General features: G+C 53.9%; 1 protein-coding gene across 5 annotated transcripts; it reads left to right on the top strand.

Annotated features, from left to right (window-relative positions):
• Window positions 1-194: 194 nt before the first annotated feature.
• Window positions 195-27473, top strand: SLC45A3 (solute carrier family 45 member 3). 5 transcript variants are annotated; one of them, XM_051808583.1, is made up of 5 exons: window positions 195-221; window positions 17476-17891; window positions 18140-18970; window positions 21035-21300; window positions 23908-27473. In XM_051808583.1, the coding sequence occupies exons 2-5, from the start codon at window positions 17744-17746 to the stop codon at window positions 24370-24372; spliced, it is 1710 nt and encodes a 569-aa protein (XP_051664543.1). In that variant the 5' UTR covers window positions 195-221; window positions 17476-17743; the 3' UTR covers window positions 24373-27473. The 5 variants fall into 5 exon arrangements, with proteins under 5 accessions (XP_051664543.1, XP_051664541.1, XP_051664544.1 ...); XM_051808581.1 differs by lacking the exon at window positions 195-221 and adding an exon at window positions 250-682; XM_051808584.1 differs by lacking the exon at window positions 195-221 and adding an exon at window positions 5727-5835.
• The last annotated feature ends 428 nt before the right edge of the window (window positions 27474-27901 follow it).

Here is a 27901-nt window from a genome sequence, read left to right as displayed (position 1 = left end):
GCGGCTGTGCCGGCAGGGGGTCCGGCTGCGGGGATTTGGGGCCGGGGCTGCGGGGATTTGGGGCCGGGGTTGCGGGGCCGTTGCGGGGGTGGCCGAGCCCCCCCTTGGCCCCGCTCGGCCCGGGCAGCGCATGCTCCCTGCCGGGCCCAACCTGCCCATTTAAACCGCGGCGGAGGCGCGGGCGCGGAGCTGGGCTGGGCTCGGCCGCGGGCAGCGCCGAGGTAGGACCGGCACTGAGAGCGGGGATGGTCGTGCCGGGCAGCGGGAGCGGCTCCTGGGGGAGCTGCCGGGGCTCTCGGGGGCTCCTGGGGGGCTCCAGAGCTCAGCACTCGCAGCCCAGGGCCGGGCGCTGCTCGCACCCCGCTGATGCTCCCGCGGTCCCGCTCCGGCTCCGCGGGGGATGGAGGGGGAAACAAAAAGCCCCGTGGGGTGGGAGGCAGAGCAGGAGCGGCCGCGGGTCGGGCTGTGGGCGGGCGGGGGGTCCCGGGTACAGCGGCGTGTGCCGCGAGTTTTTTCCACGCTTCTCGTTCTCGCAGAGACATCCGCGGCGAGCGGGGCGGGCTGGAGGATCGCTGAGCGGGCTGGAGGATCGCTGAGCGGGCTGGAGGATCGCGGAGCGGGCTGGAGGAGCCCGGGGAGCGGGGATGTGACTTCCAGAAATCCCGGAGACTCGCAGGGACAGGTCAGTGAATTCTCGGAATCCGAGCAAAGCAGCGCCGGGCGAAGGGAAGTTTTCTTTACACGTGGTTGGAGGCTCTGTTTGGATTTGCTGCCAGGTTACCTGTCTCTCCCCCGCCAGCTCTAGTGGGAGCTTGAGCGGGCTGATGCTTCAACAGTGGTACCTAAATGTCATAATGTGGGCATTCCAGAGATTACTGACTTCGGCGTGATATTCCAGGGTTTGCTGACTTTGGCGTGGCTCGAGATTTTGGTGGTAAAATTCCTCAGTTGTTTATGATAAACATAAACTAGAGGAGTAATTTGTCTTCCTGTGGATGGCAGCTTTAGGAGGAAGAGAAGGGCATTAGAATAAACTTAATATTGACTCTGGTGATGACCAAACTTGGCAAGGTGTTTGGTTTTCATGCTTATGATTAAAACAGAAAACAGTAAACATTGAAAGGGAAATGTATCAGGAAAAGGTTTGCTGGTGCCCCTCCCCTAGACCTGTCAGGCTCCTGAGCAGCACAGGGAAAGGGCTCAGGCTCCAACCCTGTCCCACCCTGGTGCTGTTCTGGTTCTAGCTGTGGTTCAAGCGAGCAGTGTTTGTACGTGTAACATGAGAATCACTCGAAATTTATAGAAATAGAACATGAGTAAGAACTTCAAAAGTACCCAAATGACCTGGGCACTGAAGTCATGCAGGCACTCCTGAAAAACGTGTACCAGCCTTTAAACCTTTTCTATTATTTGCCCCACCTGCAATTTTCTTTCTTTCTTTTTTTTTTTTTTTTTTCATTTTTTAAACGTGTGATGCTACCTCTGGACTTTCTGGCATCATCCCTCTACCCTTCCACTCGTGGGGAGTGGCAGAGCCAGGAAAGCCAGATTGCCAGCCCTGCTCTGGGATTCCAGGCGGTGCCCAAAAAACTCTGGAACTTATTACCACCAAGCCATGGTGGAAGCCAAGAGCTCTTGGCTTATGGGATTTGAGAGGGGAGGGGGAAGGAAAAAAAAAAAAGGATTAGAAATTTGATATGGATAATGAGAATCTGCAGAATTAATAGCAAATTAAATGAGAGCTGTATGAGGGGTAGAAATCCCTGTATTTCAGGGCTAAGCAGATCCTGGGATTAGGAGGAAACTTCTCCTCACAGGGAGGATTTGCTCACACTGGCTGCTGGTGGGATACTCCCCTGCAGGCTGTTACAGACATGGCCTGTGCAGGGATCTCTGAGTGTTGTGTCAATTTAAGTGCCTGAGCCTCCAGGTGTTTCCCAACATCAGGCTGTTTCTGGAAGGCCCAAGGCACCTGGTTTTGTGCAGAACCTGCCCAAGGATAAGAGTAACGTCACCTGTGAACAGAGCAGTGGTTTCACAGGCTGTCATCCCTGTAGTAAGGTGGTAGTAGATGCCTCCATGTCCTCCAGACAAACTCCAGCAGCAGCAGCATTCCTAAGGTGTGCAGTCAGATTTTTGTCAGCAGTGTCTGGATGTACCCATGTTATATCCAGGGTGGGAGAAGCTGAAATCACTGGGCTGATCACTGAGCTAAAAAATACAGCCCTTGGTCTCTTTATCTTTGCCAGAGTTCCTCGGAAATGATGTTTAGCATAAACTCTTGGTAACCTTTTCCCCAAACTGTTTATCTCGCTGGAGCACTCAAGTGGCAGGGTTGGGGTGGGGGGAAGGGGGTGTTCTTGGTTTTTTTTTTTCTCCCTGAGTTTCCTATCTCTGCTCTTCAACTCCATATGGAGCTTAGGGTGATGGCTGGACTCTTGTGGCTGATGGCATTAGGGCTGCACGCTCTTAAAAATAAAAAGAAATAACCTTAACTGCCCAGTTTTGTGCTAAAGCTGCAAGTAGAAGCTTTGCTTAAAGTTTGAACCAACAAAGCTGGTCCTGAAAGCATCGAATCCATTGTATGATGAAGTGATGGGGCAAAAACTACTCTTTGAACATAACTCTGTGAGTCTCCTCCCATGTTTTCTGGTAAAGCCTCTTTGGAAATACCTGGGAGCAGAGTTCCTGCATCACTGAAAATCTTAACCAGGGCCCCTTGTGTTGGACCCACAAGAAGCTCTCAGGGCTTGCAAATGACTCCTGAGGAATGTGCAAAGGCAAAGGGAGACAAAGTTTGGTGTTCTGTAAAAGCAGTGTTTATATGTGATATTTCCAATCCACTTCGGCTTCCACGGTTTTATGTGGACAAAAAAAGCCTGGAAAGTTGTGCCTGTGGTGCTTCCCTGACTCCTCCCTTCGTCAGGAGTCCTGTGGATGGGGATGTGGCAGAGAACTTCAGGGTTTGTGTGGACACTCCTGGCAGTTGGTTTCATTCGAGCTGCCTGTGAGTCTGTCAGGTCTGGTCCCAGGCTGGAGCCAGTGCTCAGAGCCTGCTTTCAAATAACAGGAAAAAACACAGAACAGGCATTACAAAATAATATGCTGATGGTCTCTCTTTTTCTCCATGGCTTTTTTTTCTCCTCTGGCTTTACTCCCTTCAGAATTTTACCCCACTTTTGTCACAGTGGGATCTTTCAGACCAGCTCTAAGTGGTGTGAGTAAGGTGTTTGTGTTTATCTTCCACCTTCCTCTGCCTTGGAGCAGTTCACCCAAGGAGCGTCTTGTTGTGGTAGCTGGTTTAGGTTTTCTTTAATGTGCAAGAGTTGCTGCCTCCTTGTCTTGGCTGGGGCAACATCAAAGCAAAACTCTTGACCATTGGGTGAAGGTTGGGGAGGTTTGTGATGGAGTCAAGGCTCAGAGGGAGCAGAAGAGAAAGGAGCTGCAGGCAGTGGTCAGGGTGAGCAGGTAATGAATGAAAGGGGTAAAGCCTTGAGCAGTGAGAGACAGGTGGGATGGAGACACTGAAACCCAGAAGAGCTTTGTCTGGTGAATCTCCTCCACTCACTCCTATTGCAAACAATTCCATCATGTGATGGTGTGCTGTGGCTCCTGCAGGAGGTGGGGGCAGTCAGCCCAGGACAGCTATTCCTCACTAAACCCAACCCAGACAGCCAACCTGGGGAGTCTTGTGATCCCTCAGCCGTGCAGCTGAACCCATGGTCGAGGCTGGGAGTGGAGCAAGGGAGTCATGAGAGGCTTGTGAGCAGCCTGTCAGCAACTCTCAGCGTTGACTCGAGTTCTGAATGCTTAATAGCAGGAACCAAAACTGTCCATGGGAGAACAGGAACCCTCGGGCTTGGCTGAGAAAGGGGTTGGAGACCCTCATCCTCGCTTGTAATAAGCAGGGGGGATTTTAAAGCTGCCTCTGCAAGGTGATCCAGCAATGTGTGAGGTCATGGCAGACTGTCTGTAAACATGGGCTGCACAACATAAAGCAAACCTTGCACTCTCCACAAACAAAGCAATAGGAAAATAGTAAACTAAAGGATTATTTATATACATTTCTGTGTCCCAGTGCTTGTGTTGGTCAGTTACAACTAGGATTGAGATTCATCCCTTGAAACCCGTTCTCCTTCTTGTGCTGCTGTTGCTCCTCACTGCTGGAAGAATCTGAGCCTGATCTTGTGTTTTGGAGCTGCTGATGTGTCCAACCCTCTGAGCTATCGAGTTGCTGGTTCAGAAAACAGAGCTGAGTGGAACTATAAGGGCACCATTTCATGACTGTTGTTTGTATGCACGCTGTTCCTTGGAGGTCCTCTAATTTGTGCCCTTCCTCCTTGTTTTCATATCCTAAAATGTCAGTTCCTCTTGCAGTCCAAAAATATTTGCTTAACATTTTGCCAGCCTGCAGAAGAGGAGAAACAGACCCCCGTGAATATTGTCTGGCAAAATAAGGGACTGTAATGTAGGAATGTGGTTCCAATGGCTTCTTTGTCTCGGGGCTGGAGGCACTGGAACACACACAGCAATAAGCAGGTGCTTGATTTGCAGCTCTGGACCGTTTTTTCTGCCTCCTTGTTGCTGTACAGGAGCTAAAAGAGAGTGCTGTTAGTCCAGATCCCAAGGACCTGGCCCTGCCTTACATCCAGGGAAACCTTGTTTGAGCAAGACATGAAATTAGCCCTGATTTCAGAACCAGCTTCTGGTGACTTGCAGATGAATTCTCATAATTCATAACGCTCAGGAGGTGTAAGGATGGCCTCTGGCAAAATAATGAGGTTTATTTGAAAATAGAAACTTAACGTTGGGCGCTGGGCTTGGTTTGTGAGGTGTAAAGTTTTTCCCCTTCAGTCAAGGGAACAGGTTTTTTTTCCACCTTCATTTGGGTGGGAGCTGAAGTTCTCTGTGGTTTGTCTCCAGGAGCTGGGACTTCAAGAAAAACGCAAATCTAATGAGTGCAGTGTCTCAAATCCATGCAGGTTGTCAGCACTCAAAAGACATTAATGTTCTTGCAGAGCAGGCTGGAGCCAACTTTTGGGAATAATGTGCACATAGTTGTGGATAACATGGAAATCTGGTCTCAGATTTATGGGTTGAGGCTCTGGGTGAAGTGGTGCATGCAAGGAAATCCGTGGATCACACTTTCATCACCGGGTGGAGGAGTGAATCCTGCTGGGGTCTGACTCAGGGCATCAAAGAGACTGAGGTGGTGATCAAACCTCGACTCTGGTGCTATATTGCCATCTCCTCCCTGTTGCCTGCTCCTAATTCAAGAGCAACGGGCAGAGCTGGCTCTTGGGTTCGGTTTGAAGCGTCTCTGAGTGTCCCCTCTCCATTCTCTGTGCTCTGCACAGACACCAAACCCCTCCCCACTAACTGCACCCTGGGAGTGAGGTCCCTGGTGGTGATTTTGTTCCTTTTCCATCACCAGTGCCCTGGCTGGGAATGTTGGGCTGGAGAAGCATCTGCCACTGCTCCAGAGTGCTTTGCTGCTCTCTCTCCCCTCTGCCCAGGGCTGTGGTGCCACATCACTTTGGGGAAGGGGCACCCAAAGTGTTGGTCACCCACAAGACCCGAGCTGTCACTGAGTGTCCTGTTATCACTGTGCTACCTTGCTCTGGATTCTGGAGTAAACCAATAAATTCTCCCTTCAGAGCTGTGCAAAGAGAATAAAGGATTGTTGTGGCCACAGAGAGAGAGAGAGAGGGGGAGAGAGAGAGAGAGAGAGCGAGCTTCCTTGTAGGTCTGTGGCGGGAGGCACTTCATAAATACAAAGAGATGGAGCACAAAGGGACAAGGAGATGACAGTGGCTCCCAAGGCTGTGGTACCAGGTACTGGCTCGTGGCGTGACAGGGGAGGGCTTTGTGCAGCCACTGTTGCTGTTGGACCCCAGAGGTGCGTTTGGGAATGTTTGTGACAAACGATTCCTGTGTGTGAGGGGCGGTGGGAGCAGCTGGAGCAGCGCTGGAACAAAAGGCTGCTGTGCTACAGCCAAGGCCGACTGAGCAATTAATGGGCCTGGAAGGGTGGCTTTTCATGAGAATTGACTGAAAGCTGGGGTTGGGAGAGTGGCTGAACGTCGTCTGGGGAGGGGTCTGACCGTGCATGTGGAAAGGAGAGCACAGGAATTAACACAGGGGGATAACTGGAGGGAGGAAAGGAAGGAAGGAAGGAAGGATGCTTCCCAGCTATTAAATCTTTTAGCCTATGGATATTGTTTCAGGGGAAATTCTTGCAGCCTCAGTGCTTGAGACCCATCCATTCAGGCTGGACAAATCACTGGAGAATGTGCTGCTGGGAGCAGTCCTGCAGCAGCCCCGGGGAAGATGATTCAACAGGGCCTCTTTCAGCTTTGATTCCTGCGAACAGTCTGCGTTTGTGCTGCCCCCAGATCCTCCCATTCATCACTGTCTGTGGCCAATGCTGATAGCAGAGCAGGAGCCTTTTGGGCAAGAGCAGGGAATGCTGGCTGTCCCTGGGCTAAACCCTGCATCCAAGGCCAGTCAGCACATGCTGATGCACAGCCAGGATGGCCCAGGATGGTGCTGGGGATAAGCCCTTTCCCAGCCCTTACTGGGCAGAGCCAGCTCTGTGCCTGCCCGAGGTGCCCTGGCTGTTTGCCCAAGGCAGCCCAGAGCCTGTTACAGGAATATCAGAGGTCTTTCTGCTTCATTTGTAGCTCACTGAACTTTACTCCAGTAAATAATGGCAAGAGAGAGAGACCTGTGTGGAGAGAAAATCCTGCCTCTCTACCCGAGTCTTCAATGCACAAACTTTCATTTATCCTTTGCTGTTACAACAGGCTTTCTCTGAGACTTTTTCAGCTCCCAGACCACTTTCCTGCCTGTCCTCCCTGACAGATGCAGTCTGTGCTCTGTACCAGCTTAAACCTGTGCCACAAAATCCCTGACCACCTCTGCTCAGAGGGCTCTGCAAAATCCAGGCAGCTTTGAACCTGAACTCCACGCTTGGTTACTAAAAATCTAATAATTTAGGGCTGATATTCTCTCCAGGGCTCAAAATAGAAGTGAGGGTCCTGTTTGGAAGCAGACACGGGGTGGGGAGTGAGTGGGGTGGCAAAAATGCCTCACTCTGGTCACCTCCTGTAGAAATGGCAGCTCTGAGCCTTGCTCTCTGAAAGGTGGAAAACTCCCCTTCCAGATATTCCATACTGCTGTATTTTGTGGGAATATCAAACCCCTGCGTGCTCTGATAGTGAGAACAAGGAAAGGGGGGGGGAAAAAAAAGCTTTTTAAGTTTCCCATAATGACCTTCCAGTGAAACTTATCTGCCTCAAAAAATAAAATCTGATTGCTTCTTATCTTTGCAATTATCCAGACAATTTTTGGGCAGGAATAAAATCATAGAACCCCACGTTTTCAGACCCAGGCCCCGTGGCTGGTCTGTCCTGATAAGGAAAAGGCTCTCTGTGCTCCAGCAGTGATCTGAGGGCCCTCATTAACCCAGAGGAGTTGGGTGCAGGGAGAAAGGCAGAGCTCGAGCAGCTTTTGCTGCCCCAGGCACGTGAAAACTGCTCTTCTGGTGACTTTGATCCGTGGACTGTGCCCTTAGAGAACCAGGGAAAATTCCTGTTGTTCCCTGTGCACCTGTCCCTCTGGCAGAGGGGGCTGGCTGGGTGTGCTTTGGAGTTTGGGAGGGCTCTGGGTGCTTAATGGAGTGTGGTGAGGAGATGCCAGTCCTGAGCAGGTGAAACTCTGTGAGACCAACCTGTGTGCCAGGCACGAGTCCTGCTGTGGTTCTTCCAGCCCAGTGTGGAGATCCCTCTGCAGCTGAGCTCAGCTGTGGGGTGTTTATTGGGGTGCTCAGTCCTTCCCCTCATCAGAGCTGAACTGAGTCCTCCAGTGCAGTTCTTTTGGAGTGTCTGTGATGGAAACATGAAGGTTCTTGGAATTGTGGCATAAACCCACCTCCGGCCAGAGGAGTGACTGGAGGGGTGGAAGTGGTGGGTGACTGGGACAACCACCCCTTACAGCAACTCCCAGTTTAGCATTTTTTAAAGAGTTTTGCTTCATTCCCTCCCCCTTTGCACGCTCCCACCTGGGGGAGTGCCCATCCCACGTCCATCCCTGTGCTGGCTCCTGTGTTCCTGGAGCTGGGCAAAGCCCGGCGTGCCCAGGAGGGGCTGATGTGACTGCTGGGGGTTCTGCACTCACAGCTGCCTCTGGGGGCTGTTCCTCGTGCTGCCAAAGGCTCTTTGTCTCGTTCAAAGCCATGACCTCGTTTTACAGACAGAAAACAGAGAGGGAGAAAAACCCACCGACCTGCCAGCGGAGGTCAAAGGGCTCTGCTGAGAGATATGTCAGCATCAAACTTCTGGGGCAGGGACACAAATAACTGGGACTGCAGACCAGAAAATTACCATGAAAAAATGGACTAACTACCATGTGATTACAAAAGAACCCATTAGTTCTGTGTGTGTCCAGGACTCGAAGTGTGTCCTTTGAGGAAGAGCACGAGGTCACGCTCCCAAAACTTGAAGCAAAAGGGGCTGTGTAAGTGTGTGCCTGGTGGGGATTGGGTTGCTCTCCTCCTTTTTCCTAAGGCACAAACTCTTCTGGAGAAAGAGGGAAGCTCAGAGTTATCAGTGTTGGTCTTAAATTTGTCAGCCCCCTCGGTGCTGCTTTAGCAGCCTGTGGGGGTGCAGTTTGGGGGAATGAACACCCCTCCAGCCCTCCCAGGGCTCAGCAGTTTGTTCCTGGGTTGCTCCTGCCTCATCCATGGGTGAGGGGCTGGATTTACAGTCTCAGGGGTCTGTGCCACTTGTGGCCTTTGCTCTGACCTCTCATACATCAGGACTGTCCTCTCCACCCCAAGGCCGGTCCTGAGACTCTGCTGGCCCCGTGACTGTCACAGCTTTCCAGATAAAGCTGGGAATGATGAAGCTGTGGGAAAGAAGTCCTGGAGCTGCCTTGGAGCCACGGTGTGCTGGAGCAGGAGGAGCTGCAGTTGGCTGTGCCTTGCTCAGGGGTCAGATGTCCCGTTACACAGCCCCTTTGCTTTAGTTGGAAACAACAAGTTCCAGTTTCACTTCCCGTTCTCCCAACCCTGTGGACAGGCAATGCAAAGTGGACACAGTAAAGCCATAAGGGCTTCTGCCTCCTCATCTCTTCTCTGTTCAGATGGGGAAACAATTCTTCTTTCACTCATCACTAGTGATGAGAACTCAGAAGTTGTGTGTCAGTGCTTTCAGTGCTGAGGTGACCCATGTGTGTGTTCTCTGTGTGCCCTGACATCCTTCCTCCAGCACTAGTTTGCTCTTCTCTTTGCCAGTTCCAGGTCGTTGGGGTAAATAAGTGCTTTATGATCTGCTTTCCCTGTTTCACTCTTGGTGATCATTATTCCCTGAGGATTCCAGCAATGCAAAGCTGTGAAATCCCATGTGCTTGCTCAGGCAGGGCTGGTGGACAGAGGACTTCATACCTCAAAATGAGGTGGTGGCGACCAGCACAAAAGTTCCTGTGCAATTTAGGGATCTGCAGTGGAAGGAAATGCAGATTCCAGGCAGGTATTCACAGGATTTTGGTGAGTGTGCTCCTGCCTTTGGCTTGGCTTTGCCTGTGGGGATATTGGTGAGGGTGCCCTGAGCCTTGGACCTTCCTGCTGCGTGTGGTGGGTGTTCTGCAGGGGTTTTGGAGGACTGTCCAGTCTCAGGGCTCTGGGGACAGTGTAGGTACGTGGGGTGACAGTGCTGCAGCCTGTGGTCTGTGGCACTGCCAGACTCCAGCAGGATTCCCTGGCTGGAGAGGTTTAGATGCTCTTCCACCCCTGCTGACCTTTGCAAGCCTCATCTCTGCTAAGGACGTGCCCGGGGGTCCCTCTGGGCACAGCCAACCCATCCCAGAGCCCCAGATCCCAGCTCTGCAGGGAATGGGGAGTAACTGGGACGTGCAGGAGGTGTTACTGGGCCGGCTGTGCCGCAGGATCCCGGGAATGGGGGGATTTTCAGAACCACCTGTTGGAGTTTCAGCCCTGGGGAGGCCGCTGCCCTTTTTAACAGCATCCCCCTCTTTTTCCTTGCTCCTCACTTCCCGGTATTCCCTTTACAACCAGCCCATTGTGCTGGGGGCTACGGCAGCTGGGTGGAGTGTTTCAGGCTCAAGTGTAATTTCAGTGCCTTTAAAAGCCTTTGGAGGGCTCTTTTATTTTTTTTTTTTTCCCCTGAAGAGGACAGCAACGCCAACAAGGGATAATTTGATGGATTACTCTGCGGGGCTGAGGGGCTCTCCTTAATCCCCTTTGTGGGGCTGTTTGACGAGACGAGGAGCAGAAGCCCCCAGCCCCAGGCAGAGAAAAGGCAGCTCAGCAGGGTGGGTTTTACATGCTGACATATAAATACAGGCCCTGGTCATGTGGTGCCGGATATAATCTGTGCCCGTTACCACGCCGTGGAGAAGGGGGCACCTGGAGGGGGCTTATTTTTTTTTTTTCCCCCCTTTCCAGTTCAATTTACATTTTTATTCTTCTGCTAAAAATAATAAACGGAGAAGAAAGGCCGGGGTGGGGGAGAGGTTGGTCTGGATCAAATGCCGGGGCGATGGGCACGGTATTGAAACGCCAGAAATGAGCCCCAGTGAAAAGCAGCAGCAGATCATCTCATTTCCCCTCCCGCTCCAAAACGGGGGCTCCTCTCCTGAATAAAAGCAAGAGCTTGGGTCGTGCAGCAGCAAAACAAAGCTGTGGCTCTGATGGAGAGCCAGCCAACCTTGTCTGGAGGTCTGGAGCTGTTTGCAGCAGACCTGACGCCGGCCCAGGAAAGCGTGACCGGGGGGAGCGAGGCTGTTGGGGTGGGTGCATTGTGTGTGTTTTGGACTTTGTGAGGCCTCTGGGTGCTTAATGGAGTGTGGTGAGGAGATGCCAGTCCTGAGCAGGTAAAACTCTGGGAGACCACCCTGTGTGCCAGGCATAAGTCCCGTTGTGGTTCTTCCAGCCCAGTCTGGAGATCCCTCTGCAGTGAGGTGTTTATTGGGGCGCTCGGTCCTTCCCCACATCAGTGCAGTTCTTTTGGAGTGTCTGTGATGGAAACAGGGCTGAGCTACAGACCAGCAAGGTAAGGGTCAGCCTGTCAGCCTTGGACCTTGCTTGCTGCAGAAATCTGGGTGCCCAGCTCTAATCTGTGCCCCATTGTTGTCCGTGCTCCTCCCATGGGTCTCCCAGGCAGGCTGAAGCCTGGTGCTGCTGCCTGCCAAGCACAGGGGAGTTAATGACACCCTCTGGCACCACTGTGGGCTCTGGGCTCATGTCTGTCCCTCTGAGAGCTCCGAAAATGTCAGTGTGGCCTCCACTGAGTCAGTGACCCCGTTAGTCAGACAGGCGGTTCCTGTTTGGAACGGGAGGGGAGGAGGAGGAGAAGGACTTGCTGGAACTGGCCACTCTTTGCTGCTGTATCTTTCCTGTGGTCAAACAGTCAGGCACTGGAGCTAAGGCAGCCAAAGGCTGGGAGAAACCTCCTGGCAGGAGCAATTCCTTTGCCAGAGGAAGAGGCAGGTTGTGGGACAGGAGGTCGGTGGAGTCTGGGGCTGCTCTGCTGTCTGTGTGATGTTCGTGTTGTGGGGTGAGGATAAAGCATCCCTAGAGCTGTTGGCACATGGGATACCAGAGGTGGGAAGGGGAAGGGGGACAGAGCCTGGAGAGCATCCTCTCTGTGCTGGCAGTTCCCACATGGAGATGGCAGCGAGCAGGCCAGGGATCCGTCTGTGCCTCGGGAGTGTGGGGAGCACAAAATAACTCTGGCTCTTAGAGCTCTGAACAGCTCTGGCTTTTGGAGAGCCCTGAGAGCAGGATGATCCTGCTGTGGGTGCTGCAATGAAGAGGTTGCAGCGAGGCAGGAAAGAACCAACCCCCAGCTGGGACAAATTCAAGCATCTCCCTTTGAACCAAACCGTGCAGGAGTCGGAGCTGTCATTGGGAACCCCCCCCTCCCCTGTAGCATCTCCCATTTGTCCTGGATTAATATATCCTGGCTGCTGGACACTGCCCTGTGGGCTGGGGGAGGGCATTTCAAATGGACTGGGGTGCCCAGGTCTGCCTTGTTGTTCTCCTCTGGGGGGATTTCCACCCGCTGCTGCTCTTCCCCTAAGCCGGGCTGGTATAATGGAGCTCAAAGGAAACGCAGAGTTAATTCAGAGACTAAATAAATGCCCGTTCTCCCATCCCTGCTTTATGACCACTCCCCTCTCCCCACACTGTGAATGAGGGTCAAGGAGATTTGGGAGGGGAGGGGGAAGGGGAGAGGGTCAGGAGAGGTCAGGTGAGTTTTCCATTGCGTCCCGCCCGGCCCTGCCAGAGCTATTCTCCATGGTGGATTTTACATTCAGCGGCCCTGAATGGACACTGATAGCTGTGAAAGGCTCTGGCACTGCATGAACAGCCCTTCCCTAAGCACTCCCCCTTGTGCTCTCTCCCATCCTTTCTTCCAGGGAGCGGGGAATTAATAACGTTCATAAAGAGCCCCTCGGAAGGTTGGAAATGTGATTTTGGGGTTAGGAATGGAAACCCAGTGGCTTGTAGGACCCTCTGCCCTCCTCTCTCTCTCTCTGCTGCCCCTTGGGAATGGGTTTGTGCATCAAACCTGCTGTGCCATGGGAAGGGAAGGTGAGGATCCATCCATGTCACCTGGGAACTGCTGAACAGGAGCAGCCCCTGCCTGAGCTAAAGCTTTTCCTTTCCCAAGGCAAAGGCTTTCGTGGGGCAATTTTTTTTTCTGTATAAGGCAGCCCTGACAGGTCAAAAATAGTTGATAATAGAATCATGGAATGGTTTGAGTTGGAAGGGACCTTAAATCTCATCTTGTTCCACCCCCTGCCATGGGCAGGGACACTTTCCACCATCCCAGGTTGCTCCAAGCCCTGTCCAACCTGGCCTTGGACACTTCCAGGGATGGGGCAGCCACAGTTTCTCTGGGCAACCTGGGCCAGGGCCTCCCCACCCTCACCTTGGATCTAAATCTCTGTTGTCTGCTCACTGCTGAGGTTGAATTATTGAGCAGGCGCATGATTGGTATAAATCAAAGCCTGCAACCACATTTAATATCATTTCTTGTCCCTTTTTGCACCCATGTGAGAGACTGGAAGGATTATGGAGTAGCAGGATATGGATTCTTCTAGGAATAAATGAGTTTTTCTCTGCCACGTAAATACACACAAATTTTATTTTTGCAAAATGTTCCTCCCTCAATCTTCATTCCAAGCACTAATGAGATGGGATGACTTGTAAGATCCCGGGTTGGAAAGATTTGAGGAGACTGGGAGGAGGAGGGACTGCAAGAATTCTTTGCTTATGTGTGTCCATGGGTGCCCTGCACATTATCCACCTTCTCCAGGTGTCTCAGGGTTTGTTTCTCCTCAAAGCAGGAGATGTGATCCTGAGCTCATGAGTGAGGGCACACAGAGGAAGTGGGAAGTGAACTTGAACTGGTGATGGTGTTGTTCCATGGCAGGAGGCCGTGCCTCTGCCATCACCAGGACATCCAGTCCTGTTTCCATGTGTGTCTGTGCTTCTCTCCCACTCCCAATCCCTGTTTTCTGGGGTTCCCTGGCTGCCACATCGAGCACAGGGAGGTGTTTGTCCAAACTCTTTCTGTAGTGAGTGAACAGAGCAGGGGAAATGTGAGAATCCAGTCTGTGCCCCACTGCCTTTAGAGAAAGAGTCTCTTGGGAAGCTGCTCTCCTTGGCTTCATCCCTGCCCCTCATCCTCACTCCCTGTGGGTGCTGCTGGCTGAGTTGCCTGCCTGCCTTCTTCCCTGTGCTCCTGAGTGCTTGGGCAGGAGAGGCCAGGGCTCCAAGGGGTGCAGTCCTTTCTGCTTTGGTTCTTTTTTGGTTGCCACTGCTGTCCCCGTGGGTGACAGGGAGCCCTCTCCTGCCTTTGTCCAGCAATGCTCTGCTCTGCTCCTGCCCCCAGACCCGCCCTCCTACCTGGCTGCCAGGTGAACCAGCCTCTGGGAGTTGATCTGTTGTTTCTCTGCAGAGAAAGGAAAGGAAAAGTTTGGGTTGCAAGCTGAAAAGTAAAGCGGAAACCCTGGGTCTGAAGATGTTTCATTTTCCCTGGGAAGGGAAAGGAAGAGCAGAGCAAGAGCATAAAGAGCAGCTGATGTCCCCATGGCACGACAGCTCGGAGAGCAGCTGTGGGAAAGCCCCACATGTGGCTCCCTTCTGCTTCTGTGGGCAGGAAACCTTCCACAGAAGGGCTCCTGTGTCCCTTTTGGGGGGGCTGGCTGTTGTCCTTGCCAAGGTGCTTGGCATTGCAAGGACAAACACTGGCCCTGTTGTAGAAGTTTGGGGAAGCTGAGGCCAAAGGGCAAGAAGTGTCTGCTGTCAATGTGGACCAGACACCCCACATCTGGCTGGGAAAGGTCTCCCCAAAATGCCAAATCCCACTGGGATGGACAAAGTGCTGCCAGCTCACCTGGGAGAAGGTTTTGCCTGACTCCTTCCACACCAGGGCAAAGCTACAGAGCCCCAAAGCCAAACCAGTCCTCCTGCATATTCCACGGGATAAATTGTCCTGGAAGGGATTAGATTAGTGGATTAAGGGAAGTGCCTTGCAGCTGGGACTGTTACCTGCAAAGCTGTGGGGAACATCTTGCTGGCATTAAAAAGAAAATAATAATAATAATAATGCCACGTCCTAAATCTCTGCTGGGTGTTGTGAAACAGCAGATGGGTGAGGGAAGGTTTTAACACCAGGATGGGGCTTTGGGCCAAGCTCAGGTGTGAGCCCAGAGCTGGGCTTTGTGTCTGGGCAGGTTTGGGGCAGCACTGAGCGAGCTGGGGGTTCTCAGGGGTGGTGCTGGCAGGCTGTGTTTGCTCTGGGTGAGGGGCCCGGGCGCAGGAGTGGTTTGGTGCTGAGAACACACCTGTTATCAGCAGGCAGGGAGGGCCCTGAAACCAAAGCCGTGTCTGTCCCAGCTCGGTTCCACCTCTGCTTGCCTGCAAACTACTTAAGTAGCTTTTCCTGAATGCTGCAGTTCCCGGGCTGGGCGCTGCAGGGATCACCTGCCACCGTGGGGAGGAGGTGAGTCCTGGCTCTGTGAGCCTCCCAAATCTTCCTTTTCCATCTCCTGTCCTCACAGATCAGCAGTTCAGGGGATTTTCTGTGTCTGCACTGGCATTTCTTTCCAGCTGAGCCAATCCATGTCTGTGTATTCTGTGAACAGAATTAAGAAGTAGGTATTGGGACAAAATGCAGTTTAAACAGAGAAGTTCATCATTTGCTGCTGCTGTATCTACAGCTGGGTTGCTGTTGACAGCTTCTCACCTCTGGCTGGTGTTGCTTCTGGGTACACTGGGATTTATTTTCTCGTTAGAGCCCTCTGAGGGTGTGGAGGGGGAAGAGAGACGGGTCTTTTCCTACCTCCTGATAAGAAATTCAGCCTTTGCCTCCAAACTGAAATTCTCAGGCAGTGGGGATGGGCAGATTCCTGCTGCCTCCTCAGTGCTCGGGGTGTCACAGGGGTAAAAGGGAAGGAAATCATTTTTAATCCTTGTGTGTGAGAGACATCTTTTACTCGAGGTTTGGGGTTTCTCTTGAGCTAAATCCCCCTCTCTAAGCTCTCCAGACCCCAGCCTAGAGCAGACAGTGGCCGTTACATCTCCCTTTGAGGTCTAACCTGGAGTGGTGGTGGCTCAGTTAATTTTGCCTCGTGACTCTGCTTCCTCCAGTGAGCAGCACCCAGGCTTGTGCTGCTGGAGCTGCAGGGCTGCAGCTTAAATTCCTCCCCCGGGGCTGTGAGCCAGCTGGGCACCCATCCCAGCCGAGACATCCTGTGTCTAACCCACATCTGAGCAAGGTGGTCGCTGCCCCCATCCCTTCCTTGCAGACTCAGAGCACTGAAGTGATGCTCAGCATGGCTGAGGGTTCCTTTGAAGCCATCTCTGGTGATTAAAGGAAAAAACCGGTGCTGTTCCCCCTCTGTTTGCTATTTGACCTTGGGCAAGTCGCTTAAATGTTCACAGTTGTTAAAAGGAGGGATGTTCTGTGACAGTTGAGGTCTCGGTGAGTGCGTGGAGGGGGAAGGTGAAGGATCCCAGAAGGAAAATAATTGGTACTTATTGCGTGTAATTGGCAGCCTGACAACTCCTGAGCTCTGGAGTGGTGCCTCTCCTCTGCAGCAGCAGGAGGCAGAGCAATGCCTAAACCTCATCCCCACACTGGCAGCTTCACCCAGTCACTCCCCCGTGGGTTATCTGGCTGAGGGGAAGAAAGAAAAGTCACGGAAACTGTCCCATCTGTACCTGTCTCTTAACACCTGTGCAGTGATGGAGGTCAAACACATCCTCTGTGAAGTCAGGGGTCACTAATTAGCACCTCATTGGGTGATAATGGGGAGTTTGATCCCTGTCCAGTGTAGCTGTGGGAGGGCTCTGGAATTGTCAAGGTTGGAGAAAACCTTTAAGATCGTCAAATCCAACCATCTCCTGCATTCTGCTGATCCCTCTGACGAGCAGCACTTCCAGCTCTGCCAGGTCTGTCCCTCTCCCTTAGGGGTGAGAAGTCAGAGCACATCAACCCTGAGAATGAGGCAACAGATTGTTTTACTCCTAAATTAGTGTTTGTGAAGGAGCTTAATGTCTTGCTAACCCGTTCTGCCTTTCCCAGAATAACCACGGGCCACCTTCCCGAGGTGCTGTTAGCAAAGCAGCAGCTTGGTGGGCTGGGTGTTGGTAACCCTGCAGGATTCCTTTCCTTTGGGACTGACACAGTGACAGGCTCATAACAGGTTACTGAGAGGCATCTGCTGCCTCCTGCTCAGCCCCTGCCCTGGTCTGGTGGCCTCTCCCCTCTGAAGAAGCTGGAGAGAGGGAGCACGTTACAGGGCAAATAAATGACTCAGTCTAATGAGTAAGGTAATTGCCATTCACTGTTAGATGAGGCTAAAGTGGGTCAGGTTTGTTTGTGAAACTCCATGGAGGCACCATCTGTTCTCTGTGCCCCGTCTCAGGGGCTGGAGATGGGATTTGGGTGAAACTGCTTCCCTGGGAGGCTGTGGAGCAGCACAGGAGATGTCCTGGTCATTAGGCAGGGGTGTGGGGCTCTGGAGGTGACCCTGTGTGGCTGTAGGGAAGTGCCTGCAGCCCTGATCCTCAGAGGGGGCCCTTAATTGATTTCACTGGGAGAGGGGACCCCAAATCCTTTGTCTCTCTGCTACAACTGGCCAGCTCTAAGATAAGGCTGGACAGGACACTGAGAGGTCATTAGACCTCCCTTAGCCCGAAGGCAGGATTGGATTTTCCCAAACCATGTCTGACAGGTGTGTGTCTCACCTGTCACAAACCCTTGGAGAGAAACTTGGCACCAGTGTGGTTTGTGTCCTTTAACCCTGCCTCTGTCCCAGATCCTCCCATGCCTGCAAGCCCGTGGGGATGGGGACTGTCCCTTTCAGGGATGAGGTGTCTGTGATACCTGGTTTTAGCCCTCAACCCTGCTGTGTCTAATAACCTCTCTCTTCTCACAGCCCACAGCATGTGAGCAGCAGGGGAAGCCTGGAGTGGGATCCCTGCCTGCCCACACCTGGACTCGACACTGCTGGGGCCACATCTTGCAGTAAGAGGAAGAGGAAAAGACAGTTCAGCCAGCACTCCTAAAAATGGGAAGCAGCATCTATCAAGCAACCCGGGAAGGGGAGCTTTGGGGGCATCCCCGGGAGTGCTGCTGCCGGATGGACACAGCCCTGTGCCAGTGAGGGGTCAGGGCAGCGTGGCTCGGGGGGCTCTGGGGGCAGCATGTTCTTCCAGAGCCGCAGGACCCAGCTGCTGCTGGTCAACTCGCTGACCTTCGGGCTGGAGGTGTGCCTGGCTGCAGGGATCACCTACGTGCCACCGCTGCTGCTGGAGGTGGGCGTGGAGGAGAAGTTCATGACCATGGTTTTGGGTAGGCAGCTTTTATCTCCTCTTTGAGGTGCTTGTTTCCCCTTTGAGCCTGGAGGGCAGGGGTGAATGAATGCAGGCCTGGTTGTGGCAGGGCTACTCTTCTATCAAGGGCAGCCTTGTGTTTGGAGGAGGGGGCTGTGAGCCACTGAAGCCTCCCAAGTTCTTGAAACATCCCAGGCTTTGTAGAGTGTGTACAAACCAGCGTCCTCTGGATCTGTCTTCTTAACACCACCTCTTCCTCTTTTCCAGGGATAGGACCGGTCCTTGGCTTGGTTTTTGTCCCTCTGATCGGATCTGCCAGCGACCACTGGCACAGCAGCTACGGCCGGAGGAGACCTTTCATCTGGGTGCTTTGCCTGGGAGTGCTGCTGAGCCTCTTCGTGATCCCCCACGCCAGCAGCCTGGCCAGCCTGTTTGCCCTCAACCCTCGCCCCCTGGAGATCGCCTTCCTCATCCTGGGCATCGGGCTGCTGGATTTCTGCGGCCAGGTGTGCTTCACTCCCCTGGAGGCCCTGCTCTCCGACCTCTTCCAGGAGCCGGACAACTGCCGCCAGGCCTTCTCCATGTACGCCTTCATGATCAGCCTGGGGGGCTGCATCGGGTACCTGCTGCCAGCCATCGACTGGGGGGGCAGCTTCCTGGCCCCCTACCTGGGAGGGCAGGAGACCTGCCTCTTCAGCCTCCTCGCCGTCATCTTCCTCGGCTGCGTGCTGGCCACGCTCTTCGTGACGGAGGAGGCGGCCGCGCAGGGGGACGCTCTGGATGGCCCGGCGCTGAAGGACACGGCCCCGAAGCCCTCCCCTGCCCGCTGCTCCTGCCAGCTGTCCCGGGGCTCCTGCCTGCTGCAGGCCAGGCGGGCGCTGCAGGCCCTGAGGAACCTGTGCTCGCTGGTGCCGCAGCTGCACGGCCTCTACTGCCGCATCCCCCGCGTCATCCGCCGCCTCTTCGTGGCCGAGCTCTGCAGCTGGATGGCCCTCATGACTTTCATGCTGTTCTACACCGACTTCGTCGGGGAAGGGCTGTACCACGGCGTGCCCAGGGCCAAGCCGGGCACGGATGCCAGGCGGCACTACGATGAAGGTGAGGAGGGAACCGGCTGCTCTGAGGCTGTGGTGCCCGTTCTCCCCCTGGGCAGGAGCGTTTTGTGGGAGCTCAGCTCTGCTACTAAAGCAAAAAAAAAAAGTTACGGGAAACGTGACTTTCTGCAGGAAAAAAACATTGTCCTGTGGCCCCCGGAGCGTGGCACAGGGGGGAGGTCAAATTGGGAAACACCTCCTTGTTCTCTGAGCTTCCCAGAGCAGAGTCAGACCTGGCAGGGCAGCCCTGGCCTGGGGCTGGATTGTTAAGTGGCAGAACGGTCTGGCAGGTTGCGCGCTGGACAGGATGGATCCGGCTCTGCCTGCCAGCTGTGGTTGCTGCTGCCAGGTCCTTTCAGTGCTCTTCCCTCCTTTTTAAACGGGTGGGAATGGTGCTCCCCATCCCTGGGAGAGCCGGGGTTGGAAAGCCAGGATGTGCTCTGTAGCAGTGAGGTGGGATTTGCTGCACCTTCCTTCCTGCCTACTATGAGATTCCCATCCCACAGCTGTATCTGGGGAGCCCTCAAGCAGCTCCCCCAGCTCTCAGCCCTCTCTCCAGTGCTTCAGTGCCGACCACAAGCCTGGAGCTGCCACGTCCCCATCCCAGGACAGAGCTCCCAGCAGCACGTTACCTGCTCACTGGGGTTCCTGCTGTCCCGTTTTGGCTGCTGTGTTGTGCCAGAGCCTTGACTGGCTGCCTAACCCTCCTTTTCCTCTCCCTAATCCAAATCTTTTATTCTGAGAGGCACCTTCCTGGCCCTCGTCCTGCAGCTGTATATCTTGCCCTCTGCAAGCACACTGCCTCTTTGTGCTTGGGTGTCTGTTTAACTTACAGGGAGCTTAATTATTATTTAACACTTGCACCGTTTAGCTCCCAGCAGGTCAGCACTGCATTGTGCTGGCTGTCATAGAAACATGTGCTGAGTAATGATCCTTGCTCCAAAGAGTTAATGGTTTTAATTCCCTGAAATCTGATAGATCTTTGCAGAGGGTAAGGTCCGGGATTGCTACCGGATACTGCAGAGGTTTAGTGGATGTTCTATACTTTGCTTTGGCTTGAGCACAGTTCCTTGTTCCTTTTGTTCTGCTGCTGGCTTTTGGCATCAGGTGAGAACAGATCCTGGTTCACGAGCAGGTGACAGGTCCTGGGGCAAGAGCAGGAAGGTGCAAACAATGACTTCCAAAGACAAGAGTGGCATTTGGATTCCCCTCTGGCATTTGGATTCCCTTCAGTCAGCCCAGGGTGCCCGGGAGCAGGGCTGGTGGAGGGGGCAGGCTGGGATTTGTGAGGTGATACTGCTCTGCTTCCTGCCCCAGCCAGGCTGTTTGTGGCTGTGCCACGCTGTATGTGGAGAGTTTGGAGCTTGGAACTGAAGGAGAGGGAAGGATTTGACAGGGAGCTGAACATGAGCCAGCAGTGTGCCCAGGTGGCCAAGAAGGCCAATGGCATCCTGGCCTGGATCAGGAAAAGTGTGGCCAACAGGTCCAGGGAAGTGATTCTTCCCCTGGACTCAGCACTGGTGAGGCCACCCCTGGAGTGCTGTGTCCAGTTCTGGGCCCTCAGCTCAGGAAGGACATGGAGGGGCTGGAGCAGGTCCAGAGGAGAGCAACGAGGCTGGGGAAGGGACTGGAGCACAAGTGCTGTGAGGAGAGGCTGAGGGAGCTGGGGCTGTTCAGCCTGGAGAAGAGGAGGCTCGGGGGGGGGGTTGTAGCCAGGGGGGGGTTGGTCTCTTCTCTCAGGCAACTCTCAGCAAGACAAGAGGGCTGGGTCTTAAGCTGTGCCAGGGGAGGTTTAGGTTGGATATTGGGAAGAATTTCTTTCCAGAGAGGGTGCTCAGCCATTGGAATGGGCTGCCCAGGGAAGGGGTGGATTCTCCATCCCTGGAGGTTTTTAAGATGAGACTGGATGTGGCATCAGTGCCATGGGCTGGGAACCACAGCGGGGTTGGATCAAGGGTTGGACTTGATGATCTCAGAGGTCCCTTCCAGCCCAGCTGATCCTGTGATTCTACGATTTCCCAAGGTGAAGCCCAGGCAGTGCCTCTCACCCCCCTCTGCTTGCCTGCAGGTGTGCGGATGGGCAGCCTGGGCCTCTTCCTGCAGTGCATCACCTCCATCTTCTTCTCGACAATCATGGACCGGCTGGTGAAGCAGTTTGGCACGCGGGCAGTGTACCTGGCCAGCGTGGTCTTCTTCCCCGGGGCCGCCTTCGTCATGTGCCTCTCCCACAGCGTCACCGTCGTCACCATCTCCGCGGCCCTCACGGGCTTCACCTTCTCCGCCCTCCAGATCCTGCCCTACACCCTGGCATCCCTCTACCACCACGACAAACAGGTAGGGATCTGCCCCAGCACGGCCACCTGTGGCCAGTCCAGCCCATGGAAGAGGAACACATGCCTGTATCCAAAGGTTTTCCGCCTGTCCCCAGGCTGTGTCTTCTCTGAAGACTCGTCTGAAATGGAGATGAGAGTTTAGCATCTCCCTCCTTAGGGATCCCCTGCTCACCACAAGCATTGTCCATTTTTTTAAAAGTGAGGAGTGGGTAAGACAGCAGGAATTAGCCAGGATGGGGTGTATCAAAAGGGGTGTTCCCTGTTCCTCTGTGTCCTGCATATTTTTAGGGAAACTGGTTCAGGTTAGCTACCCCTGTGTACATTCCTCAGCCAAGTCACATCTCTGCAGCTCTGCCAGCCTGAGGTGCTATAAAACCCAAGAATTTTCAGCCCTTAGAGGTCCTGCTTTGCAGCTTTTGTCCAGAGCACCAAGATCAGTAAAATGAAAACTGAGGTTCTTCCCATGCCCTCAGCTCCAAGAAAAATCAACCTTGTGAAACTTGTGACACCAACACAAAAGCCTGTAACCCTGTCCCACAGATGCTGTCCTTGTGGAGCAGTCCTAGGAGGTTCCTGAGTTGCACACTGGATTAATAGGAGTTTCTCTTGTGCTGCAAATGCAGAATTAATTTGTGGTTTGAGAGCAGCTCTTTCATCCCAGCAGCAGTGGTTGGCTGTGCAGTGGAATAAGTAGGAGTTGTTACCACAGGCATCCAGATGTTCACATTGAACAAATCCTCGGGACCGACCCATCCCAGTTGGCACCAGGCAGTAAGGAGGGGATGAGGGAACGTTCAGCTTTGCAAAAGCTTCAACTTGGCTGGGATCTCCCATGGATGAATTATCAGTGGAATGAAACCCAAACTCCACAGGCTGGGAATGGGAAGGCCACGTGCCCCACTGTTTGCCAAAGGCTCGACAGGGAAACACTGGGAGCACAATGAGTGAGGGGCACAGCTGGGGCTGGTCTCTCTGCTGTCATCCCTGGAAGCTCCTCCTTCCTTTACCCACTCCTTTGAGCTGGGAGACCCCACAAGAAGTCCCTAGAAAGCCTTTTTCAGGAAACCCTCCATCTTCCCCATTTCTGTTCTTTTTTCCCGCTGTTGAAGTCTGTCAGCATTTTGGTTTGGGGTGGTTTGAAAGCCCATTCCTCTATGTTTAAGTAATTTTCTCTAGATGTAAATTAATTCTCCACACTAGATATTCAGACACACCTCCCAAAACTCATATCCCTGAAGTTCTTAGCCTGGATCAGTATAGAAACCAAGAAAATGAGGGACCTCCTGATTTGGCTCACACAATGCCCTTCCTGTGCTGGGTTTGGAGTTGCTTTGAAGTTTGATGGCAATGGGAGGCCTGTGGGAGGATTTTTAGACTCCAGGAAGATAAGTGACAGCCCATATTGATGCATTTTAAGTGTGCCAAGGCTGCTGAGAGCTTTGGGATGACCTGCAGCAGAGCTGGGGTGCCCACATCCTGCACCAGTTCCCTCCTCTTGGTCCATGTCCAGGTCCCTCCTGCCCAAGGGAGGATAGTTCCCCTCTGAGCCTGCAGCGGGTACAGCTCTCTGATCCCAAACAGGTGCTCTTTTTTTCTGTTTTATTTGCTTTGTTTGTTCAATCTCCATGCAGATAATGGATTGACATGTCCTTGGTTATCTGCCCTACCCCCTGCAGACCAGGGGTTGTGCATAATTGCAAATACTCTGGAGCTTGAAAGCAGCATTTTCCCTGCCTGCACATGACTGCCCATGGTTTGTTGGTGTTAACGTGGAGAGCTTTGCCATCCAAATCCTCTGTGTGAATGCTCTGGAGCCAGCCATGCCCAGAGATCTCACAGCTTGAGCAGAGCCAGGCAAAAAAGGGCGAGAAGAAAAAGATTTTGCTTCCCCACCACCCCCCTTTTCCAGCTGGAGTGAGGAGGCTCAGGGCAGGCAGATGAAGCAACTCTTCAGCTCTGAGGTTTGTTGCAGAGCTGAGAAAAGAGCCCTGCCCTGAGTTCCCAGCGCTGTGCCTTCCCAGCTGGTGTCACTTTGAAGTGTCCCAGATGAGACTGGCCACTTATCCAGGGCTCTGGGCCGATCATCTGCCCTCTGGGCTCTCGTGCAGGAAGGGTTTGGGCTCCCAGCCACCCACTCTACAAACACTCCTGTTTGCACTGGAGTGGGCTGTGTGGCTGTGTGATATTCCAGAGTGGACTCTGGCCCTTCACTCCTGCCCTGCTTCAGGTGATCTCAGGACAGGGTGAGCACCCCCTTGGCACCCACTGAGGAGGTGACAACCAGCACAAATTGTCCCCAGGCAGAGCCCAGTCTGGCTTTGGGCTGCAGCAGCCTGCTGAGCCCCAGAGCTTCAACACAGCAAAGGCCCCACTTGGCCAGGTTCCCCCGGTGAGTCAGGGCTGCTCTGAACCCCGTGCCAGTCGGAAAAAGCCACTCTGGCTCCTGGAGGCCACCTCATGTGGGCCAGGCTCAGGCTGGCACTCCCCACCCTGACAGGCTGACCCGACACACACAAAGCCACACTGGTTTTGCTGCCTTGCCCAAAACCCAGGGTCCCTCTGCCCCCCAACCTCACTCCATCCTGACGTGCCTCCTTCCTCCCCGTAGGTGTTTTTGCATAAATACAAGAGCAAAGAGGAGGAAGACGCAGCTCTACTGGACAAGAAATCAGCCTTCTCTAAAGGCCTCCTCTCCAGCCAGAAGCTGCCTTACCAGAATGGCCACACTGGGAGCCTCTTCTCCTCCTCCTCCTCGTCCTCCCCTTCCTCCCCTCCTGCCGCCCCCAGCTCCGCTCTCTGCGTCAGCTCCTCCTGCGACGTCTCGCTCATGATGATGGTGGGGGAGCCGGACCCGGCGGCCCCGGGCAGGGGGATCTGCCTGGACCTGGCCATCCTGGACAGCGCCTTCCTGCTCTCTCAGGTCGTGCCCTCCCTCTTCATGGGCTCCATCGTGCAGTTCACGCAGTCGGTCACCGCCTACATGGTGTCGGCCGCCGGCTTCGGCCTGGTCGCCATTTACTTCGCCACCAAAGTCGTCTTTGACAAGAGCGACATGGCCAAGTACTCTGTGTGACGTGGGGGGCCCTGCACGTGGTGAGATGAGGGGTGTGGGTGCCCACACGGCCACTCGTGGGGAGCCTCGTGTGGCACCCGCTGTCCCCGAGCTGTCGCTGCGGCCCCGGGGGTGGTTCTGGGGCCGGGGGCAGGACGGGGCTAATCTCAGGTGTAAATATGAGCCATCAGGGCATTGTGCTTGGGGCCAGCAGTGCTTTCCAGAGGTGCCTTTATCAAAAGGGAGCACGGCACAGGCAGCACCAAAGGGGTTGTGGCAGGGAGAGGAAGGAACTGGACTTTCCCTCTAATAACGGGTCGTGTCTGTGAGCAGGAGCAGCAGTTGGGTCCAAGGAGGGGATAAATCATTGCCCCTCCTGTTCTCAGCTCCCAGCTGTATCCTTCTCCCCCTGCCTGTTGTAGTTTTACCCAACTTCTTGAGCAATACTTGGGCAAATGGGACAGTGGGAGGAGATTTCCTCGGGGAAAAAAAGCCCAGATAGGTGGTGAAGGTTTGGCCATGGAGCCAAGGGGGTGCACTCAGGTGCACAAACACTTCTGTCCTTCCCCACCTCGGCTCTGGCTGGGGGAAACCATCCAGGAGAAAAGTCACTACATCTTGTTTTGGAAAAACAAGTAACGTTCCACTAGGACCAGTTCCAAAAGGTGACTTACCTTTTACCTATGTACCAGGTTGCATCAGATACAAAGGACTTCTGAGCTTTTTTTTTTTTTTAATGATTGTTTTTAGCTTTCTTCACACAGTTCTCAGCAACTCTGACCTCTCACCCCTCCCCTCAGTGCCTGGACCTGCCTCCTGCTCTCTCCCCTAAAAGCTCCAGCCTGTTGTGCCTCTTCACACCTGGCCCCTAAAAGATGCTGCTGTACACAAGGGAAATATTCTCAGAGGGTTTTCAGTCCTGTGACAGTGAAGTAGAACAGGAAGAGCTCTCCTGCAAGGCTACCTGAGAACAGGTGTGCAAGGCCTGGGGATGCTGAAGGAATGTGGAGTTGAACTCAGGGGTGGTCTCTGCTGCAGTGGGTATGTGGAGCTGTCACTGCCTGTGGCTGTTTAGGTTTTCCTAAAAATCATTTTATTTCCAGACAGGACTCCAGATTCTTCTGAGGCAGAGCAAAAACCCAGTTACCTGTCAGAGTAAGGCAAAGCACCTTGTGCTGGGACCAAATCCTCCTGGGTTTTCCAGGCTGTTTGGCTCCCAGCTCTGAGGAATCTCCCACTGGCAGCAGAGTGGCTGCAGCTGTGAGTCCTTCTGGCCAGTCCCATTTCCCCATCCGAGCAGAGCAGCTGGAATAATTCTGCTGATGGCAGATTTCTACCACTCAAGGACTACCCACACACCAAGCAGGAGGCGAGGTCCTGGCCCCCAGTCAGCCCCTGGGCTTTGGAATGATCCAAACTCTGTGACAGTGCGGAGAGGGGAGGCTGAGCTGGTCCTGCCAGCGCACAAAAAGTCCTTGGCTTTGGCTGGGCCAGACAAGCTGTTTGTGAGTAATTTTCTGTGGAGGTGTGTGGGCAGCGAGATGCACTTGTGAGGTTCGGCTGAAGGGCAAAATGTTGCTATTTTGGCAGAGTCTTGTCAGCCTGTTCCTTGGCACAGAGGGCTGGGTGACTCCCCTGCCGTCTGAGACGGGCCCTCAGAGGGGCTGCTCAGCTCTTTAAAAGCTTCTTTCCCGTCAGGGGTCACTGTTTTTGTTTTACTCCTTCTCAAATTATATGCCTGCCAGCCTCCCTTTCCCACAACAAGGTTTGTGTGCTGAAATGCAGCTGTTTTGGGGATGGATTTGGCAGTTGCTTAACCACTTACGGAAACAGTTTTGGGTCTGTACTTCCCACCCTGGGCTCTGGCCACTGCAGGCTGGAGCAGGAAAGGCTTTGGGGCAAAATGTTACTGCCAAAGCTGGGGTGCTTCTTGAATGAATGATTTTTCAAGCAGGTGTGCTGAAGAATCCTTTATTTTTATTTTTTTCCTAAGTAAAACGTGGGGAACCTTCACACGTGGAGGCTGTTGGGGTGGTCAAGTGCTTTTGATAATTGAGCCATTTGTTTAAGTGCCTAAAGTGCTTGCACACCAAGCTTGAGGTGCATGGGTTTGGTGATAAGGGCCTTAAATGCTTCATTACAGACACCCAAGTGATAAAGCAGAGGGTTAGAGGGGCAGACAGCTGGGTTTTAGACAAGAGATCAGGGTGAGAGAGCAGGAGGAAGAGGGGTTGCAGGGAAAATTGGATGTTGTAGCTATGGGAGGGACTGGTGTGGGGCACTGGCTGCAACTGGGCTGCCCTGTGGTGGGTGGGAGCCCCCCGTGGCCTCACACTGTCCATAAAACCCTTCAAACCCCTTCATCCTTGCAATTTGTGCCAGCACAACCCCAGCCACGTCCAAGAGCTGGCTGGGTAGGCTGAGCTCAGGTTTGAGCTGGGCTCTCCCAGCTGCCTTCCCAAAGCCTGGGGGGGATGTTGCTGTCACCCCAACAGCCCTGTCCGTGTGCTGTGGGTACCAAAAGCCTTTTCTCCCTGGTTCAAGGAGGCGTTTTTCCTGAAATTCCTTTATTTATAAGATTGGCCTTTCTGGCTTCTGCCAGGAGCAGCTTCCCTGTGGGGATCACCCGTGGCCCACAGAGGGTGTTCTAGTGAAGGTAAGAACATCCCTTGCCTGCTGTCACTGGTGTTGCCTGTGAGAACACGGGGTTCTCATGCTGTGGGACCACAGGTTTGGGCACAAACTCCTTGGAGGTGGAGACGTGGAACTTTCCTCTCCCAGCTCGTGGGTGCACTGCTGTGTTCCTCTCACAGGCTAATCCTGCCTCACCTTTTGTGCCATGGGGGATTCTGAGTGTGGACACGGGGAGGAGGGAGGGTGTTCCTGTGAGCCTGTTGTGAATCTCTAGGTTAGGGAAGGATGGATGGATGGATGGATGCTGGTTTTCCTGTCGAGATCATCCCCTGTCCGTGAGACGTCCGTGTTTTATTTATTCGGTAGAGTAAATATTTTGTATACGACGCGAGAGGAAGGCTTTTATTATAAATTTCTATGAGAAAGGAGGGAATAAAAAGGCGTTTAAAGGGGCCGATGGTGTGTTTGTTGTGGCCGCTGGGGGGCGCCACCAGCGCGGCGGCGAGGGGCGGGATCGGGGGCGTGGTCGGTGTTGGGGGCGTGGTCGGTGTTGGGGGCGTGGTCGGTGTTGGGGGCGTGGTCGGTGTTGGGGGCGTGGTCGGTGTTGGGGGCGTGGTCGGTGTTGGGGGCGTGGTCGGTGTTGGGGGCGTGGTCGGTGTTGGGGGCGTGGTCGGCGATGAAGGGGCGGGAATAACAACTAAGGAGGCGTGGCTAGAGACGGAGGGGCAGGTTTGTGGGTTGGGTTTGTGATTGGGGGCGGGGCCAAAGGCGGGGCCAGTGACGATTGGGAGATGGGAGAGGCCGGTGTCTGGGGGGCGTGGTCATGGAACAAGGGGCGGGCCCAAGGCAGAGTCATTGATGAGGCGGTAAAATGGGCGTGGCTACGAGACGGGGCGTGGTCAGTGGGACTGAGGGG

The sequence above is a fragment of the Manacus candei genome, unplaced genomic scaffold, assembly GCF_025592945.1.
Source record: "Manacus candei isolate 608988 ecotype Guabito, Panama unplaced genomic scaffold, ASM2559294v1 h1tg000073l, whole genome shotgun sequence".
Classification (NCBI taxonomy): Eukaryota; Metazoa; Chordata; class Aves; order Passeriformes; family Pipridae; genus Manacus; species Manacus candei.
Note: the sequence above shows the minus strand (reverse complement) of the source record. Positions and strands in the feature narration are given on the sequence as shown.